Genomic DNA, 21,554 nt, shown 5'->3' with positions numbered 1-21,554 from the left:
CCAAAATAAAGTAATTCCTTTTCACAACTGTTAGTTTGGAATATAACATATTGTGTATAAAATCATACGGAAGTTTTGACAAATGCAACCGAGATAATACGACCTGTTCAAAATTCGAAAAATAATACTGGTATCGACAACTACTGTTGAGGAAAAGTAATGTTAGAGGAGGATGTCCCGTTACACCGTGCACACGAATTACTTTTTTTTGTTCTTAAATTGCAGTACCACGATATGTCCGATATGTCTGTAAAATCTATCTGCAGATGAATAAAACTACTAGTACGACACGTGACGGGCTGTGACGGGTATGTGTTCCAGCTCAACGGCGTAGCGTACTACGTGACAACCTTGCTGGCGTTCTCGTGCCTGCTGGCCTTACGGCCGGACCTCGCCGACGCAATTCATCAGTCACATCCGGAGCTGGTGGGGACGCTCAACCTGGTAGCTCTGGCTCTGTGCCTGTGGCTTCTGATCGACGGCAAACGTCGCGCCCAGTCCGACGACCCCCCGCGGCCAATAATGTACGAGTTCTTTCGCGGCATGGAGCTTCATCCCAGGTAAGACGACGCCGTCCTCCACTTTCCGCCTCGAATGAGATGAAGGGTTTGTCATACACGGCAGAGGTACTGACAATTGCGGAAATGCATACAGTCTAAAATCAGTTTATCACAATGTATTGGGTTGGTACGTAAGTTCGTGGCGTTATTCTAAAAGTTTAATAAACACACAGATACACACAGTAGATACTTTAATCATCAGTAATATATTCTCCTTCACTATTAACGACAGTCTGACAACACTGGAGTTATTTTTCTATTCCGTGACTATATAAATGACGTGGTTTTGAGGCGAATACATCGTCGAGCCATGATCGGAGGGCATTTTAATCCGGAAAGAAAGTTCGTTGGAAGTTGTTCGATAGCGGATAAGGTGAAAATCTGAGGGCACAAAATCAGATGAAGAAGGGGATGCGCAATTACGAGGGTTGTTCAATAAGTAATGCCCTACATTTAAAAAATGCCATTATTATACATAGACAAACGTCCTTGTTGGTACTTTACATTTGATGTTTGTTCTGTCCGTCGGTGAAGTTTAGAACCGATCTGGCAGATGGCAGAGCCGTAGTGCAGTGTAAAAATGGCGTTTACATACGACTCACGTTACAAGCAGCGTGCTGTTATTGAATTCCTGTGTACAGAAAAAGAAACCGTGGTGACCATCCACAAACGTTTGTGTGCAGTTATGGCGATGCTGCAGTTGTTAGGAGTACATTTGGGCGATGGGTAAAGAAAGCTACACCCTCAGGAAATGCAGAAATAGAGCTCCATGGTCAGTCACCCGCGGGACGTTCTGTCACAGCCACTGCTCCAGATTTGCTGAATGGCGCGGATGCCATTATTCGTGCCGATCAACTCGACAATGGGCTCTACAGTTGTCGGTCAGCATTAGAAGAGCGTCTGCAGTGACCGACGCCCTCCGATATTCAAAGAGGTGCTCACAGGGGACTACAAGATTTAAAGACAGGCCATTTCATCTAAATTGTTGGAGCGTTTTGAGACTTACGTAGAGGCCTTTCTCTCACAGATCGTTACGAATGACGAAAGCTGGGTGCACCGCTTTGCGCCGGAAACAAAAGCCAGTCCATATAGTAGCATCATCCTCATTCACCACAAAAGAAAAAATTCGAGACAACCTCCTCTGCCGGAAAAGTCATGGTGACAGTCTTCTGAGATTGTGATGGCGTCATTCTCGTGGATGTGATGCCAATAGGGTCAACCATCAATTCAGAGGCATACGTGAAGACAGTGAATAACCTCAAGAACCGTTTCCGACGTGTTCGATCGGACAAGGATCCAGCAGAAACCTTGCTACAACACGATAATGCACGCCCACACACGTCTGAGAACTCGGGAATACCTCACCAAATTGGGTTGGACATAATTGCAACATCCACCCTACAGTCCAGACCTGGCACCCTACGACTTCCATCTCTATAGGCCGGTTAAAGGTTCTTTACGGCTAACACACTTTGAAGATGACGAGAGTGTCAGTCATGCAGTGAAAACATGGCTACTCCTGCAGTACAATAGCTTTTACCAGTAGGGAATACATGCTCTTCCACAACGTTGGCGTACGGGCGTAGAACGTGATGGAGACTACGTAGAAAAATAGGACGTGGACAAGCCATGTTGATGTATATCGTCAATAAATTCTGACTCCTAACAATAAATATATTCTGAGAAAAAAATGTGGGGCATCACTTATTGAACGACCCTCGTACTTCCCAACCCAACTCCTGCATAGTGGCTTTTTCTTCTTTTTGGTGGGTCTCGCAGAATGCAGGAGGGCGTTATCGTGGAGTAACATCACTTCAGGCAGTCTTCCTGGCCGTTGTTCTCAGACTGCGTATGCAAGACGTCTCAGTTGTTGACAGTAAATGCCAACCGTGATGGTTACACCTCGGGAAAGCAGTTCGCAGTACACCACCCCGTCGCTGTTGCACCAGATGCACAGCTCAACCATTCCTTTCCTTTGCTTATGTTAGCATAAAAACACTATTTCTCGCCCCCAGTATCGATACAGGGTAGGAATGGTCGGTGTGCTTTACGAGCTAATTCAAGAGGAGCAAACAGAGTCCCACATATGGTCACCTGGTGATTTTGTCTTAGAGAACGCGGTACCAATACACCCGATTTTTGAGCCTTCCCCACTGCATGACGCTCTACATCTACATCTACATACATACTCCGTAATCCACCATACGGTGCGGGGCGGAGGGTACCTCGCACCACAACTAGCATCTTCTCTCCCTGTTCCACTCCCAAACAAAACGAGGGAAAAATGACTACCTATATGCCTCTGTACGAGCCCTAATCTCTCTTACCTTATCTTTGTGGTCTTTCCGCGAAATGTAAGTTGGCGGCAGTAAAATTGTACTGCAGTCAGTCTCAAATGCTGGTTCTCTGAATTTCCTCAGTAGCGATTCACGAAAAGAACGCCTCCTTTCCTCTAGAGACTCCCACCCGAGTTCCTGAAGCATTTCCGTAACACTCGCGTGATGATCAAACCTACCAGTAACAAATCTACCAGCCCGCCTCTGAATTGCTTCTATGTCCTCCCTCAACCCGACCTGATAGGGATCCCAAACGCTCGAGTAGTACTCAAGAATAGGTCGTATTAGTGTTTTATAAGCAGTCTTCTTTACAGATGAACCACATCTCCCCAAAATTCTACCAATGAGCCGAAGACGACTATCCGCCTTCCCCACAACTGCCATTACATACTTGTCCCACTTCATATCGCTCTGCAATGTTACGCCCAAATATTTAATCGGCGTGACTGTGTCAAGCGCTACACTACTAATGGAGTATTCAGACATTACAGGATTCTTTTTCCTATTCATCTGCATTAATTTACATTTATCTATATTTAGAGTTTGCTGCCATTCTTTACACAAATCACAAATCCTGTCCAAGTCATCTTGTATCCCCCTACAGTCACTCAACGACGACACCTTCCCGTACACCACAGCATCATCAGCAAACAGCCGCAAATTGCTATCCACCCTATCCAAAAGATCATTTATGTAGATAGAAAGCAACAGCGGACCTACCACACTTTCCAGATGATACCCTCACCTCCGATGAACACTCACCATCGAGGACAACGTACTGGGTTCTACTACTTAAGAAGTCTTCGAGCCACTCACATACTTGGGAACCAATCCCATATGCTCGTACCTTAGTTAGGAGTCTGCAGTGGGGCACCGAGTCAAACGCTTTCCGGAAGTCAGGCTCGGTGGTGAAATGATCACAATGCATCACATTTGCCAGCTCTCGAGTACAATGACTTGGATCATTGTGGATTAATGCGTTTAAATGATCTTCACCAAATCCTGAAAGTCCTCCTGAACGCAGAGAGCCACTACCGTCAAAAAGATCCTCCTTAAAACGAGAAAACCATTTCCGTAGTGCGCTCTGTCCAGTGGCATTATCCTTATACAAGGCGCAAATGTTTCTAGCTGCCTCAGCCGCTGTCGCGCCTCTATTGAACTCAAACAAAAGAATACGTCGGAAATGCTCCGATTTCTCCATTTGGCACTCCATTTTCCAGCTTCCACGTCTCCTCCCCTCCCTCTATATACAAATGACAAAATGACAGTATTTGAATTCAAATAGCAACAGTGAACTACAAAGAAAAATGACAATCGATAAACAAATCCACGGCAACCGGAATAACAACATGCAAAATGAAAACGCTACCAACTTATGTACCAACTTAATAAACAGTTTTCAATGCCATACAAAAAATTAGGTTTATTTATTACAATCAGAGTATATTTTATACAGCTGTATTTTTAACAGTGTGTCTTCTTTGCTTTTGGGCATTTTCGTATGTATTATCTTATTTTGATGTGTATCTCACGTTTGTAAAATCTAATTCGTGAGAATACTATCTCATCATCATGTATCCACGCACCACACAGCACACATGTGATCAGCTGCATTATATTCAATATGTGTTTGCAGGTATTATTCAGGTATTCCCTCAATTAACATATGGTCACATAAAACGTAACGTAGAAGCTAAATAACACAACTACAGAAAACAATAGCTATGGCGCTTCCATAAAATATTGTCAGGTTTATAACTTGATATTTATGGTTATCCAAGCGTCAATCGTAAGTAGAATTTGATACAGTTGACAATATTTTATGCACACTCCATAAGTTGTGGTTCCTGTAATTATTTTATTTGAATAATATGTCATGTTTTATACATATGTATGTTAAATGACAAATATTTAACATCGCAGTTGTGCTGTGTGGTGAGCATGTGCATGAAGATAAAACAATTCTGGCATGAAATACATTGTAATAAAACTTACTTTCATTGCAATAAATAAATAACAGATGAAATTCCGCCAGGTGTTCCCCAAAAATTAGATTTATGTTGGAAAGGTGAAACTTTTCACGGCCAAGAAGTACAAAATTGTGCTTTTTCAAGTAAAAAATTTAGTTACACAAACTAGTTTTCGGCTGTTGCGCCATCATCAGGTACAAATATAAGTATGTGGTGCAGGAAACTTCGTTGGATCAAAGATTTTAAACTAATGCATGTACAGGGTAACTCTGTTTCCAGAGATGAGAATGTTAATGTTAGAATAGGAATAAAACAAGGCAGGTATTTCACTGTAAGTGCAATGTAAGATTATTTTACTAAGATAAAATATGTAACACATTAACTAATAAAGTACAGACAAATTACAACAGTTGTACATAGAAGAACATAATTGAACAATAAGCTTTGGTGACACTTTCCAAAGATGTGGCTGAAAAAAATAATCTTGTCATTAATAAATCATAAATTAAATAGTTCCTAAGTTAATATATCACATATTTTATCTTAATTAAATAATCTTACAGCAGTACAAAATTTAGAATGGAGTTTGGGGATAACTGCATAGAATATTTAGATCTAACTATAGACATCAGTGACCTTACTCATACTTTCAAGATTTATACGAAGTCTAACACCATGTATAAGGTAATACAAGTCAATTCTCAACACCCAGTGACCCATAAACATAATAGCTTTCATTCTATGATACATCACCCAGACCCATCCCCATGAGTGAAGCCAACTTCCAAATGGAATTAAACGGTTTCAAACAAACAAACCTTAGTGGACTTCATAATGCACAAAAATCAGAAACAACAGGTGTACTCTCTTCTTTACTCTGCCCTCAACCCACCACCTCAACAGTGCAATGAATGGTGCACACTTCCATACTTAGGAAAAGTCTCACTCCATGTAACCAGAAAGTTTAAATCGAGGAATGTAAAACATCATTTTATGTGCACAACAATGTTGGACACTTCTTACTCAAATGGAAACACAGCACTCCAGCTTTGGAAAAGAGTGGAATTTAAATAATTACTTGTAACTGTGGCAAATACTGTATAAGTGAGTCTGGCAGGGAAATATATACCCACATGAAGGAACACCACACAAGTTGGAAACTTAGAAAAGGACACTCCGCTTTTGCAGACCACCTGCTTAAAGAACGCCACAGTTATAAGGTGAAACACGAAGTATTACATCATACCCATAAAGGAAGGAAAATGAACTGTCTTAAAATTATGGAAATGAGTGAACATATGTCTATCAACACAGGTCTACTGCTGAATAACCAGACACAGTTCTGATGCTCACCACTTCTAACTAGAAATACTACTCATAATCCCATCCAGGGCACGTTGTAAATTACCCTTCTTACTCACACTCCATTTCCTTTATTTCAGTTACTATAATTTCTCTTGTTGCATTAAAAAAATTACGTTGTATAATCACAGCTGCATTACTCACCTGCTTAATATCACTTCTGTATCTTGTCTGTTTGTAATTTATGAGCTATTAAAGACAAGATTATTTTTTTCAGCCATATCTTTGGAATATGTCACCAAATCTTATTGTTCAGTGATGTTGTTCAATGTATAACTGTTGCAATTTGTCTATAGTTCATTAGTTAATGTCTCACATGTTTTATCTTAGTTAAATAATCTTACATCACATTTACACTGAGATACCGTTGCTAGTTTGATTCGTATTCTAGCATTAACATTTCCATCTCTGGAAATTGAGATACTCTGTACTTGCATTAGTTTAAAATCTTTGATGCAACAAAATTTCACTGCACCGGATACTTGTCTTTGTATCTGATCATCACGTAACAGCCGAAAACCGGTTCGTGTAACAAATAATAAATATTGTAGAATATTAAGCCAAGTGTAGTGTGTGTTTCATTCATAATGTACAAAGTATTCTACCAAGTACCGATGGGTCACTCAGTCAGTCCAAGTAAAAAATTCACTTTTTTTCGACGAAGTCCTCTTTTAAGTAGAACATTTTGAGTAAGGTGATTTCACTCCTGAATTTAGGTTCTCGAGCATGTGAAAAATACTCATATGAATGGGCTTAAAAGTTTTCAACATCTTTGTTTCTTTAGGTATGAGAATAGGTGAAGGTCAAAGGATACCAAAACTGATGAACAAGGTGGATCCCAGAGCCTTACGCTTCTTACTGGCAAACCATCATTGTGATAGTCGCCACTTAATGTCTCTAGCGTGAAATGATGACACATGTCTCTTCTAAAGTAATAAAATGGCTTACAAAATCTGCCTCTTTTTTTAAAAAAAAGGTCCAAATTTTGCACAAAATTTGTTTTTCCCATTTACACTGGTCAGCGTTTAACAGATGGGACAGCCATTTTACCAAAACATTCTTGTACTTTATTCTTCACGTAAAATGTACCGCACTCTTTCTTCTGATGTAGCTATGAAGCCATTTACTTCACATATCCCTAATGACCGATCGTCAGATACAAGCAGTGTACCCTGTCCATGTTTCCATGTGTCACTAAAGTTTCGTGAAATCAAATGTGTTAGGATGTGATGTTTCCACTAGTATATAAATATTTGTTTCAATTTCTGAAACTAATATTTCATGACGTCTTTAACATGGATCATCTTTCGGACAAAAATCTCCACGTGTGAATTTAGCTGCCATCTTCTGAATCGATAATAAACGAAAAATCAGATTCCTAACGAACCTTCGCCACGAACTTCCATCATGCTGAAACTGTTTCCATTTTCGGAAGTACCATTTTTGACTACGTCACGATGATTTGAAAATGTGTCCCGGCCCGAAACTAGCCACGGAGTGAGTAAAAAAAAGTAAAATTTGCAACTTTGGCTGATTTTTCGTTGTACTGAAACCTACGCCAGTTTACGATGAATTTCCAGTGGCGACAAACCGCCCAAATTAAAAATTTTGCCAGACAGTCCAGTTCACCCTTATGGAGAAAATCCACACTAAGGAACTGCTTAAAAGAGCTACATAAACAAAACAGTTACAGAGATTAAGTAGTTACTTGATTTGCTTTGTTGAACCGCGTGCTAGATATGTGATAGATACGGATATCCTTGGAAGCAGATAAATTTTCACCCTGCCCTACCAGAAACTAAAAGTCTCTTCGAACTGCTGCGATTAGAACAATATTTTATGCTTGGATAAAATATTGTGACTGGATAGTGTAATGTAATAAAAAATCTAAATCTAATGATAGATTACTAACATTTCTAAACTAGTACAGAGACCGGACAAGAATATAGAAACACCACGAGCAATGAATTCTTGGAGAGAAATGCAGATGTTAGCCCAAACTGCAGGTTGACCACGAACGGCACCTGTGCAACGTCCTCAATATGTTGCAAGTGCCAGTGGTGGTCGGAACTGTGTTCTGAGTAGTTGTGGGTGCATTGTGCCGTCAGATCACCGAAGTTAAGCGCTGTCGGGCTGGGCTGGCACTTGGATGGGTGCCCATCCGGTCAGCCGAGCGCTGTTGGCTGTGGGCAAATTGTTGGTGCTCGTATTGTGAATGTTACCGTAACCTAGATGGCCGAAGTGTTTGGTGTTTCGAGAGGCACCGAATCGAAGATTTATATCGCGCACAGGGAAAGCGAAAAAACATCATTTGCTAAGTCCTAACGTGGACGATTACTTGTGTTGCGTGATCGTGACAGACGGTCATTGAAGAAGACTTTGACGAAAAATAAGAGGACGACAGCTAAAAAAGGACTGCAGAACTCAATGTCGCACTCGCAGCCTTGTCAGCACCAAAACAACGCGAAGGAAGCTCCATACGTTGGGAATTGTAGGGCAAGTTGGTATTCCAAAACCACAGATGAGTCTTGCAAATGCCCGTAACAGTAAAACAAACGTGGTGCCGAAACCGTAGAACCAGGACTGTACAGCAGTGTCATTCGTCGGATGAGCCTGACTGCGCACGGATTCCAACTGCTGGCCGAGTTTGCGTCCCAAGAGTGAAAGGTGGAGGGGGTTCGGTGATGATTTGGACAGCCATATCGCGGTATTCCATGGGCCCTATGGTTACTCTGCAAGGTGGCGTTACTGCCAAGGATAGTGCGGCCATTTTGGCTGATCAGGTCGATTCCTCGGTACAATGTTTGTTTATCATTGGCGATGCTGTGTTCCAAGATGGTAACGCTCCTGTTCACCGAGGTTACATCGTCCAGGACTGATTTTGTGAGTTCGCGGACACACTGTCACATATCCCCTGGCCGCCACAGTCACCAGATCTCCATAATATTGAGCCTTTGTGGTGTAATTTGGAGAGGAAGGTGCTTGATCGCAACCTACCTCCATCATTATTATCTCAACTTGTCACTGTTTTGCAGGAATAATGGTATAAGATTTCCTTGAAAACCATACAGAACCTATATTTACCCATTCCGAGACGACTCGAAGCTATTTTGAATGCAACGGTTTTTCCACACCGTATTAGGCATGGTAATGTGTTGTGTGTTTCAGCAGTGTTTCCTTGAAAACCATACAGAACCTATATTTACCCATTCCGAGGCGACTCGAAGCTGTTTTGAATGCAACGGTTTTTCCACACCGTATTAGGCATGGTAATGTGTTGTGTGTTTCAGCAGTGTTTCCATATTTTTGTCCGCCTCTGTATCTTACGAGGGTTGACTGAAAAGTAATGCCTCCACCTTCGTAAATTTTCAACAGTTGGCAGAATTGATATGCGGCAGGTACTGGTTTGTTCCGTAGCCTCTTCTCTACATCTCCAGTTGACGGGAAGCCTTAGCATTGATCGGTTGTGTTGTTACAGTGTAAGTATGGAATATCTCTGAAAAGGGCCATAACAGAAGTTGGGAAGGAAAACATAGGTACAAAGAAGGTAGCTGCGAAAAATCCATGGGTAACAGAAGAAATACTTCAGTTGATTGATTAAAGCAGGAAGTACAAACATGTTCCGGGAAAATCAGGAATACAGAAATAAAAGTCTCTGAGGAATGAAATAAATAGGAAGTTCAGGGAAGCTAAGACGAAATGGCTGCAGGAAAAATGTGAAGACATCGAAAAAGATATGATTGTTGGAAGGACAGACTCAGCATACAGGAAAGTCAAAACAACCTTTGGTGACATTAAAAGCAACGGTGGTAACATTAAGAGTGCAACGGGAATTCCACTGTTAAATGCAGAGGAGAGAGCTGATAGGTGGAAAGAATACGTTGAAAGCCTCTATGAGGGTTAAGATTTGTCTGATGTGATAGAAGAAGAAACAGGAGTCGATTTAGAAGAGACAGGGGATCCAGTATTAGAATCGGAATTTAAAAGAGCTTTGGAGGACTTACGGTCAAATAAGGCAGAAGGGATAGATAACATTCCATCAGAATTTCTAAAATCATTGGGGGAAGTGGCAACAAAACGACTATTCACGTTGGTGTGTAGAATATATGAGTCTGGCGATATACCATCTGACTTTCGGAAAAGCATCATCCACACAATTCCGAAGACGGCAAGAGCTGACAAGTGCGAGAATTATCAGCTTAACAGCTCATGCATCGAAGCTGCTTACAAGAATAATAAACAGAGGAATGGAAAAGAAAATTAAGAATGCGCTAGGTGACGATCAGTTTGGCTTTAGGAAAAGTAAAGGGACGAGAGAGGCAATTCTGACGTTACGGCTAATAATGTAAGCAAGGCTAAAGAAAAATCAAGACACTTTCATAGGATTTGTCGACCTGGAAAAAGCGTTCGACAATATAAAATGGTGCAAGCTGTTCGAGATTCTGAAAAAAGTAGGGGTAAGATATAGGGAGAGACGGGTCATATACGATATGTACAACAACCAAGAGGGAATAATAAGAGTGGGCGATCAAGAACGAAGTGCTCGTATTAAGAAGGGTGTAAGACAAGGCTGTAGCCTTTCGCCCCTATTCTTCAATCTGTACATCGAGGAAACAATGATGGAAATAAAAGAAAGGTTCAGGAGTGGAATTAAAATACAAGGTGAAAGGATATCAATGATACGATTCGCTGATGACATTGCTATCCTGAGTGAAAGTGAAGAAGAATTAAATGATCTGCTGAACGGAATGAACAGTCTAATGAGTACACAGTATGGTTTGAGAGTAAATCGGAGAAAGACGAAGGTAATGAGAAGTAGTAGAAATGAGAACAGCGAGAAACTTAACATCAGGATTGATGGTCACGAAGTCAATGAAGTTAAGGAATTCTGCTACGAGGACATCAAAAGCAGACTCGCTATGGTAAAAAAGGCATTTCTGGCCAAGAGAAGTCTACTAATATCAAATACCGGCCTTAATTTGAGGAAGAAATTTCTGAGGATGTACGTCTGGAGTACAGCATTGTATGGTAGTGAAACATGGACTGTGGGAAAACCGGAACAGAAGAGAATAGAAGCATTTGAGACGTGGTGCTATAGGCGAATGTTGAAAATTAGGTGGACTGATAAGGTAAGGAATGAGGAGGTTCTGCGCAGAATCGGAGAGGAAAGGAATATGTGGAAAACACTTATAAGGAGAAGGGACAGGATGATAGGACATCTGCTAAGACATGAGGGAATGACTTCCATGGTACTAGAGGGAGCTGTAGAGGGCAAAAACTGTAGAGGAAGACAGAGATTGGAATACGTCAAGCAAATAATTGAGGACGTAGGTTGCAAGTGCTACTCTGAGATGAAGAGGTTAGCACACGAAAGGAATTCATGGCGGGCCGCATCAAACCAGTCAGTAGACTGATGACCAAAAAAAAGTATGGAATCCTGCGCGGACGGTCGGTCAGTGCGATTTAAGCAATGTGCAGTCATTGAATTCTTGGCAGCAGAAGGTGTCATCCCAAAGGAGATTCATCAGAGATTGAAAGCAAGTTATGGTGATTGTGTTGATGTTAGTACTGCGCGTCGTTGGGCGAGTAAGTTTAAAGATATTGAGGCGAGAACATCTGACCTTCGTGACAAACAAAGAGTTGGACGTCCTGTTATAGCAACCACTGACTTTCACAAGCAAAATGTTGATAGATTGATTCAGGACGATCGTCGTATCACTCAGAGAGAAATTGCAAGCACAATCGGCATTTCGCAAGAACGTGTGGGTCACATTATTGCTTTGCTTGGCAATCGGAAAATCTGTGCACGATGGGTGCCCCGGATGCTGACTCCTGAAATGAAAGCGCACAAACTTGAAATTTGCCAGGAACTCCTCTCGTGTTAAGAGAATGAAGGTGACACCGTTCTCCATTCAACTGTAACAGGAGACGAAACGTGGGTACACCATTACCACCCGAAGATGAAACGTCAGTCTATGGAATATCGACACAAAGACTGGCCCCGAAAAATGAAATTCAAGACACAACCCTCAGCTGGAGAAAGCATGGCCACAGTGCTCTGAGACCCAGAGGGTGTTATCCGTGTTGATTTCCTTGATCGTGGAACAACAGTAAATTCAGAGCGTTACATCACAACGCTTCGAACTCGGAAACGACGGCTAACAAGGGTCCGAAAGGAAAAGGGAAATGTTTTCCTGCAGCATGACAGTGCCAAACCACACACTTAACGTGCCACAAGAGCAGAACTTTGGAGACTGAATCTCACCACCGTACGGCATCGTCCATACAGTCCAGATTTAACACCGCTGACTTTCATCTGTTCCCGATAATGAAACACGATCTGCGGGGACATCATTATGTTTCTGATGAAGACGTTGAGGGAACTGTGAGACTGTGGTTACGGAAACAGTGTGTCGACTTCTTCCGTGACGGCTTCTGAAAACTTGTTCATCGCTGGCAGAAATGTATCCAGTTGGCTGGTGATAATGTGGAAAAGTGAATATGAGTAATTAAAGATCACATTATAAGGATTATTTCTGCGATTGATTTATTAAAATATTCCCGTCCAAACCCAATTAATGAAGGTGGAGGCATTACTTTTCACTCAACCCTGGTATATAAGAGTTTCACGGCTTTCACGACTGTGTCTAACACTGAAACGGGGTACCTGTCTGTCATTCATGTAAACTGGAGCCCATCGCTACCTCAGATCCTAGCCAGCAAACATGAGGCACAATACGAAATACTTGAACATAGACGAGTAACGCCACAGGAAGCAATTTCCATAGACACGATAAATGCAATGACGCTTGTATTCACAAAAGATTAGCATTACTCAGCATTAGGCATACCTTAAGGAAACCTTCCAAGTGGATGTGAACGTCACGATATGTGGAGCACTTTTCTCATGCCACTGTCTTCACATTTACTTTCAGAATTCATAAATTCCTTAAATATGATACATGTACAATGCTGTGTTTGAGATGTGTGGTCCATAGAACTAATTTCAGAGTATGAAGTGCTACGTAAAACACGTGAAGATCTGTTACAGCCGGCCGAAGTGGCCGTGCGGTTAAAGGCGCTGCAGTCTGGAACCGCAAGACCGCTACGGTCGCAGGTTCGAATCCTGCCACGGGCATGGATGTTTGTGATGTCCTTAGGTTAGTTAGGTTTAACTAGTTCTAAGTTCTAGGGGACTAATGACCTCAGCAGTTGAGTCCCATAGTGCTCAGAGCCATTTGAACCATTTTTTTTGATCTGTTACAGAGACGCTCATTACATGGTCAGTATGAAGTCTTACTCAGATCTGACTTCAGCAAATACATTCTGAACTGCTGGTATAACTTTCTGACTATTATTTTTCCGAAGTGCGGAAGTGAGAAAACCGTGACTGATATCCGAGTGTCGGATTTTGCAGCTAGTAGTTCGTCACCGCGGAATTTTTACCTAGTTTTCTACAACAGATTAGGAAATGAAGGGTCACCCCTCCCTTTCCACATTAGATACAAAATAAATGAAGAGCTCAAACACGATAACCCGCAATGCAGAGGTTAAATGATACACAGACTGCTAGGCTGCAAATATACCGGGTGATCAAAAAGTCAGTATAAATTTGAAAACTGAATAAATCACGGAATAATAGATAGGTACAAATTGGCTGGCTCAAATGGTTCAAATGGCTCTGAGCACTATGGGACTCAACTGCTGAGGTCATTAGTCCCCTAGAACTTAGAACTAGTTAAACCTAACTAACCTAAGGACATCACAAACATCCATGCCCGAGGCAGGATTCGAACCTGCGACCGTAGCGGTCTTGCGGTTCCAGACTGCAGCGCCTTTAACCGCACGGCCACTTGTACAAATTGGCACACATGCTTGGAATGACATGGGGTTTTATTAGAACCAAAAAAATACAAAAGTTAAAAATGTCCGACAGATGGTGTTTCATCTGATCAGAATAGCAATAATTAGCATAACAAAGTAAGACAAAGCCAAGATGATGTTCTTTACAGGAAATGCTCAATATGTCCACCATCATTCCTCAACGATAGCTGTAGTCGAGGAATAATGTTGTGAACGACACTGTAAAGCATGCCCGGAGTTATGGTGAGGCATTGGCGTCTGATTTGTCTTTCAGCATCCCTAGAGATATCGGTCGATCGCGATACACTTGCGACTTCAGGTAACCCCAAAGTCAATAATCGCACGGACTTAGGTCTGGGGACCTGGGAGGCCAAGCATGACGAAAGTGGCGGCTGAGCACACGATCATCACCAAACGACGCGCGCAAGAGATCTTTCACGCGTCTAGCAATATGGGGTGGAGCGCCATCCTGCATAAACATCGTACGTTCCAGCAGGTGTTTATCAGCCAGGCTGGGGATGATGCGATTCTGTAACATATCGGCGTACCTCTCACCCGTCACGGTAGCAGCTACTGACGTTTTGCTATCCAGCGCCATCTGTCAGACATTTTGTGAACTTTGATTTTTTTCGGTTATTATAAAACCCCATGTCATTCCAAGCATGTGTGTCAATTTTTACATATCTATCTACATTATTCCGTGTTTTATTAAGTTTTCAAATTTATACTGACTTTTTGATCACCCGGTAAATTCCCCGTCAAGCAGCACTGACCAGGTTAACATATCATGCAGTATCACTCAAAGGTATTTCGTGGCTGAACTAGCAGTCTAGTAGGCGTGTTTATGTATATGCAAAATCCAAACAAGCCGATTGTTCAGACAGAAGACTGCTCGACCTCGCCGCGGTTACATGTATTTATTCCCGAGTGCAGGTAAACATGGACTACAGCCATAAACAATGTTTGCAAGGGGTCCATAAGTATTTTGTAGAATGGGAAGACTGCAACAAACCTAACTACATAAATCAAATCTAATTCTAATGTTTTATTTACTTACAGCAATGCCTAAAGCTAAAGAGCATTCAGTAGATTTCAGACAAGTTGTCTTAACAGCATTGAGTCGAGACCAAACTCAATCCTTCGTTGCGGAGCTGTTTGGTATCTCACAACAGCTTGAGAGTGTCTGAGAGCGGCTTCAGAAAAAAAAGGGTGGACGATGGAGAATAGCGCACGAAGTTGACAATCTTTTCATACTTTTCCGCTGTTTCACTGTACAAATTCTTTATTTTATGTTACTCTCTTGATTTCGGGCTTAATCCATTATCAAGTACCACAATGTTGAATATAATTAGACCTTGTTATGACAATGACTGTGCTTAAGAAAGTGTGTAATTACACCCAACACTGTTGTACTGGATAATGGTATAATGCAGAAATCATGAGAGTAATATAAAATAAAGAAGTTGCACAGACAAATGGCGGAAATATCATTCAAACAATGCATGAAGTGGTCGACCCCGAAAGAACACCCAAAAAAAAGGCAGGGTCATCCTGAGGCAATCGATAGTTGATCCGAAAAAAATCAGCCCGAGCAATACACGATGAACTACAGATAAAACACGGGGCTAACGTCCATGTTTCGACAGTTAAACGTCGTTTGGCAGCTATAGATCTGAATGGCAGACAACCTTCTCGAAAACTTACGGTAAGTGCGGAAAATAGGAAGACCAGAGTACAGTTTGCTAAGAAGTATGCGTCATGGAGTGCTGAAGACTGGTCAAAAATGCTGTGGAGTGATGAAACCAAGTTTAATCTCCTCTCGTCAGGCGGGATTCAGTTCGTTCGACCACCGAGAAACAAGAGGAATGACAGAAAGTACCAAGTAGCCACCATGAAGCCTGGAGGAGAGGAAGCACCACGGTTTGGGGCTGTTTCTCACGAGGTGATGTAGGTCCTCTTGTGGAAATTCATGGGATAATGGATAATTTGAAGTATGGTGAAATGTTAACAGACCATATTATACCCCATGGAAGACAAAATATACCTCGTAATTGACAATTACAGCGTGACAACGATAGAAAGCCTACTTCTGGCCATCTGAAGACATTTCCGAAGCAGCATAAAGTAAAGGCATTCGAATGGCCAAGGCCAAGTCCAGAACATCTTTAGGGCGAGCGGGATAGATGTGTTCGGCAACAAAACTGCACCAACAAGGAGGCTTTCTATAAAAAATTGTGTGAGCATTGGAGAAGATTCATCGGGTGCCACTATGAGGATGTAAATTAGGTTTGCTTCAAATACAGGCAGTAACGGTCGTGTAGTTAGTTACCTTTGAGATTGGACGTGGTGTTAGTTTAGAATGCTTTTAAGGCGACATAGATGCCGTTATCAACACCTTACTGAGTGTGAACGAGGTTATGTAAAAGGGTTATGAGAAACAGGATGTTCCTTCCGTGATACTGCAGAAAGACTTGGCAGGAATGTAGCCATTGTGCGTGATTGCCGGCAGGGGTGGAGAAGAGAATGAACAGTCACACGAAGACCGGGCTCCGGACGCCCACTTGGCACTACCGAGAAGGAAGACCATCGTGTTCGGTGTATGGCTCCGCTGCATCGTACAGCACGTGCAGCACCAATCTGAGCAACAGTTGGCACAACGTACTGTTACAGATCGGTTACTTCAAGGACAGTTCCGAACCAGACGCCCCGTAGCGTGCATTGCACTGACCCCAAACCACCTCCACTTGCAACGTCAGTGGTTTCAAGCAAGAGCTCATTGAAAGGCAGGGTGGAGGTCTGTTTTGTTCCCTGATGAAATCTGATTCTGCCTCGGTGCCAGTGATGGCCGCGTGTTGGTCAGGAGAAGGCCAGCTGAGGTCCTGCAACCAACCTGTCTGCGTGCTAGACACATTGTATCTACACCTGGAGTGCGATTTCGTATGACAGCAGGAGCACTCTCATGGTTATCCAACGCACCCTGACTGCATATTTCTATGTTAATTTGGTCATTCCACATGTCGTGTTGCCATTCGTGAACAGTTTCCAGGGGGTATTCTCCAGCAGGATAACGCTCGCCCACATACCGCTGTTGTAGCCCAACATGCTCTACAGAGTGGCAACGTGTTGCCCTGGCCTGCTCGAACACCAGATCTGTCTCCACTCGAGCACATATGGGACATCATTGGACGACAACGCTAGCATCATACACAACCAACACTAACCGCCCATGTACTGACTGACCAAGTGCAACAGACATGGAACACCATCCCACAAAGTGACATCCGGCACCTACATGACGCAATGAATGTACGTTTACATGTCTGCATTCAACATTTTGGCCATTACACCAGTTATTAATGTACCAGCACGTCACATTTGCAAAGGCTTATCTCACGCTTACATTAAACTGTTATCTTTCAACGTCAGTCACTTAAATGTATTACCTAGAGAAATGTATTCCGCAAATTTCATTACTCTACGTTAATTATTTTTTGCTGTTGTGATTCTTTTCACCAATGCATTTCGATCAAAGGGAATGCCGTGTTAGAAGAGCAGTAAAATTTATGTGGTACTTATGAAGCGTGTGTGTTCTCAGAATTCTGGGCGTGGACGTCAAGCAGTGGACCAACAGCCGCGTCGGCTTAATGGCGTGGCAGCTCCTCGTAATCGCATTCTTTATAGCGGGCGTGCGCCGCAATGGCTTCAGCGCAGCCGCCTTCGTCACGATGATTCTGCAAGTGAGTCCGTCCATGGCTATCCTTATGTGCATATATTATATTTTCATTCTATCTAAGAAATTAACACTGAGCACACACCACGGACAAACGCAGTGTTCCAACTTGTCACCGGCCGGGGCGGCCGAGCTGTTCTAGGCGCTACAGTCTGGAACCGCGAGACCGCTACGGTCGCAGGTTCGGATCCTGCCTCGGGCATGGATGTGTGTGATGTCCTTAGGTTAGTTAGGTTTAAGTAGTTCTAAGTTCTAGGGGACTGATGACCTCAGAATTTAAGTCCCATAGTGCTTAGAGCCATTTGAACCAAGCCAACTTGTCACGCGTCCTCTCCCTTCCTTTCTGTACGTTTGTAATTTCTGAAGAAGGTGGTGGTATCACAGCATCGTGGGAGCACCACTACCAAGATTGGAAGGAAAGGGTAAGAGCCCGCGACGAGTTGAATCCTTGGGTCAGTTGCATATAATCAAAGCAGCACGGCGCACAAGATTTACTTCTTTTCGGTTTTCGTTCCAGTGTTACGACAGAGGACCTCACACACTATCTTCAGAATAACTCTTCAGCTCTGTGTTTGATTTTAGTTTAAAACAAATAGGTTTAAAACATTAGACCTAGTAATTATGGAACATTGTTTAAATAGCCTTCATCTTGGAATTCGACAGTGGTGACAATGATTTTGTGATGACTGAGGTGATTATTACTGCGCAAGGTGGCGCAGTAGTACAACACTTTCATCTTACTCAGGAGTAGAGCAGCTTAAATTTTCATCCACCCGTAGCGACTTAGATTTTCCGTGGTTTCTTACGGAAAATAGTGCGATGAGTTCTTTGAAAAGTACTCGGCTGATTTTGTTCCCTATATATCTCTGACCCGAGCTCGTGCTCCTTCTTTAATGGCCTTGTCCTCGACGGGGCGTAAAACCGTAATGTCCATCCTCTTTTGAAATTGTTACTTTAAATAATATTGTGGTACAAGCCGTTGTGTTTAATCACTTTAACCACTGTGTGCCAGGATCACTACTTATGGAGCCAAGTAGATTTAGATCTGCTCTCACGAGTGTGATTTGCCTGATATCCTGGTCTTCCAACGCAGAAAAATCTGATGTTGTCATTGGGAGCCGGACCAAGGACCTCCGGGTTAGTGTCCAGCGAAGATAACCATATTTTATGCCTCCGACATGCCCTTACAACGTTTCCTTTCTCAAACTAGTGATTGCCTCCTCGAACTGACTTTTCCGCCAATGGCTTTTCTGTAAAAGAGGAAAATGAAATTTATTACTTCGTAAGGTTCAAGCCTGCTTCTTCGTTAATATAGTGCCTTATTCTGAAATAAAACTCTTTCTGCTGAAATAAAAATCCTATAAAAAGAACTGTTAGTCATATTTCTTCGCAAAATGGAATGTCAAAATTCATCTATTCATGATTATTAAACTTGTTCCTTCTTAAATTTGAATTAAATCAGTTTTCTCAAAAAATTTTTGATTATAAATAAATATTTACACTTCTTCTCCTAAAATTTTGATTCTCATTCTTCATAAAACAGAAAGCCACAATTTCATGTTTTTCATGATTAAATATATTTCTTTTTTTAACTGGTATTTAAATCGTCATTCTTCACTTTGTCATTATTCTTTCGGAGTCACAAGAGAGAATCACTGACAGTAATTTAATGATGGGTCTTCAGATATGTGTAATTGTTGGGCAGATACTTCTATTCTTCAGGGCTATAAAACCAGTTACACAAAGAAGACTAAGGATATGGTTAAGACTCACGAATACCTCACCTCCTGTGACCATGCTTACAAACCGAGTAAATATTTAAGCTTCATCAAATAACTATACGCAAGAGTAGAAATATTACTCGATGTGGGTCAGAATAACGGGAGTAATTGTATTAGTTTTAAATCAAGAGTTTAGTTGTGAAAGCTTGAAGGTTGATTTGGTAAATTGAGGGCATGCTGTACAACGAAGCTCTCAGAACTCACATCTGCGTGTATTGGAATCACATAGCAGCAACCAGCAACAGACCGCGTACAGTTCCAGCAAAGGAATTCCTCGCAGCTGAATGAAAAGATCTCCTCGCAGCTGAGTGAAAAGACCAGCTAATGAATGACTGCCGCTGAGGTCAACAGCGCCCAACGAGTAGTTCCCTCGCAGCCCTCTCTGCCAGTCACATGTGACTGTATGTGCTCTTTCTGCAGCTTGATTACTCAGAGTGCAATATTCTTATAAGTGGGAAACAGTCGTTTTATTTAGATTAGGACATAGTTCATTAAGCAAACTTTAACGATTTTGGTATCTTTTGTCTGAACATGGTGATGATGATGAGCGGTTGGCGTCATTGGCCGGGAGGCCCCTCGCGGGGCAGGTCCGGCCGCCATATCGCATGTCTTATTACAGTCGGCGCCACATTGGGCGACCTGCACGCCGGATGGGGATGAAATGATGATGAACACAACACAACACCCAGTCCCTGAGCGGAGAAAATCTCCGACCCAGCCGGGAATCGAACCCGGGCCCAGAGGACGGCAATCCGTCACGCTGACCACTCAGCTACTGGGGCGGACTGTCTGAACATGGTCAAAGTATTTAATTAATGTCTCAAACGGAGCCAGGCTCGATTGTAAGGGAACTGAGTACTGGTGCTGTTAGTCGGTTTCCTTTCATATGCCAAGCCTCCAGTGCTGATGCATACAATGATTTTAGGTGAACCAGCAGACAGTCTTACAAGGTGACAATTATTGCATTATATGAAATAAAATCGTCATAACTTCTGAACGGTTTGCGTTAGGACGTTCAAACTGCACGGTAGGCCACGGGGCCCGATGGGAATTAGTATCCATATTGCTGTTTGGTTTGGCGACGAAGCCCACTTTCATTTGGATAGGTTCGTCAATATGCAAAATTGGCGCATTTGGGGGACTGAGAATCCTCATTTCGTGATTGAGAAGTGTCTTCACCCTCGACGGGTGACTGTGTGGTGTGCAACGTCCAGTCACGGAATGATCGGTGCGATGTTCCTTGATGACGCGGTGACTGCCGAACGGTAAGTGAAGATTTTGGAAGATGATTTTCTCCATTATCCAAAGTGACACTGATTTCGACAAGATGTGGTTCATGCAAGATGGAGCTCGTTCCCATCGAAGGAGGAGAGTGTTTGATGTCGTGGAGGAGAATTTTGGGGACCGCATTCTGGCTCTGGGATACCCAGAGGCCACTGGCATGGGCCTTGATTGGCCTCCATATTCTCCGGATCTGAACACATGCGCCTCTTTTTTATGGGGCTATATTAAAGACAAGGTGTTCAGCAATAACCCCAAAACCATTGGTGATCTGAAAAACGCCGTTCAGGAGGTCATCGACAGCATCGATGTTCCGACACTTCGGGTGGTAATGCAGAATTTCACTATTCGTCTGCGCCACTTCATCGCCAATGCTGGCAGGTACATTGAGCACGTCATAACCTAAATCCGAATATCTGTAGTGATGTTTACAGGTTGAATAAAGTTTGTGCACACCATCGTTTGTAACTAATTTACGTTTTTTTCATATAGTTCTCAAATTGTCACTGTATATTTTTTATGAATTCCTTCTCCTCGGATTCATCCTAGGAAATCATGCTCGTCATCCTTCATGTCGTTGATAAGATGTCCATCAGGGCCCCTACCAGTACCCTCGTGGGTCGATTACACATTTCTTTTCTTTGTCTGATGAACAGATCTGTCTTGCACTG

The 21,554-nt window shown here is 42.5% G+C and overlaps 1 protein-coding gene across 2 annotated transcripts in view; it reads left to right on the top strand.

The window, feature by feature from the left end:
- Positions 1-21,554, top strand: part of LOC124556477 (7-dehydrocholesterol reductase) — a 123,242-nt gene that overhangs the window by 59,686 nt on the left and 42,002 nt on the right. For both annotated transcript variants that reach the window (XM_047130432.1, XM_047130433.1), the window contains 2 exons: positions 322-560; positions 17,687-17,828. In XM_047130432.1, the coding sequence (XP_046986388.1) occupies positions 322-560; positions 17,687-17,828 (381 nt within the window). The remainder of the gene's footprint in view (positions 1-321; positions 561-17,686; positions 17,829-21,554) is intronic.

Source organism: Schistocerca americana, chromosome X (assembly GCF_021461395.2).
Source record: "Schistocerca americana isolate TAMUIC-IGC-003095 chromosome X, iqSchAmer2.1, whole genome shotgun sequence".
NCBI classification, from domain to species: Eukaryota; Metazoa; Arthropoda; class Insecta; order Orthoptera; family Acrididae; genus Schistocerca; species Schistocerca americana.
The sequence above is the reverse complement of the archived record's forward strand: the minus strand, read 5'-3'. Positions and strand labels throughout refer to the sequence as shown.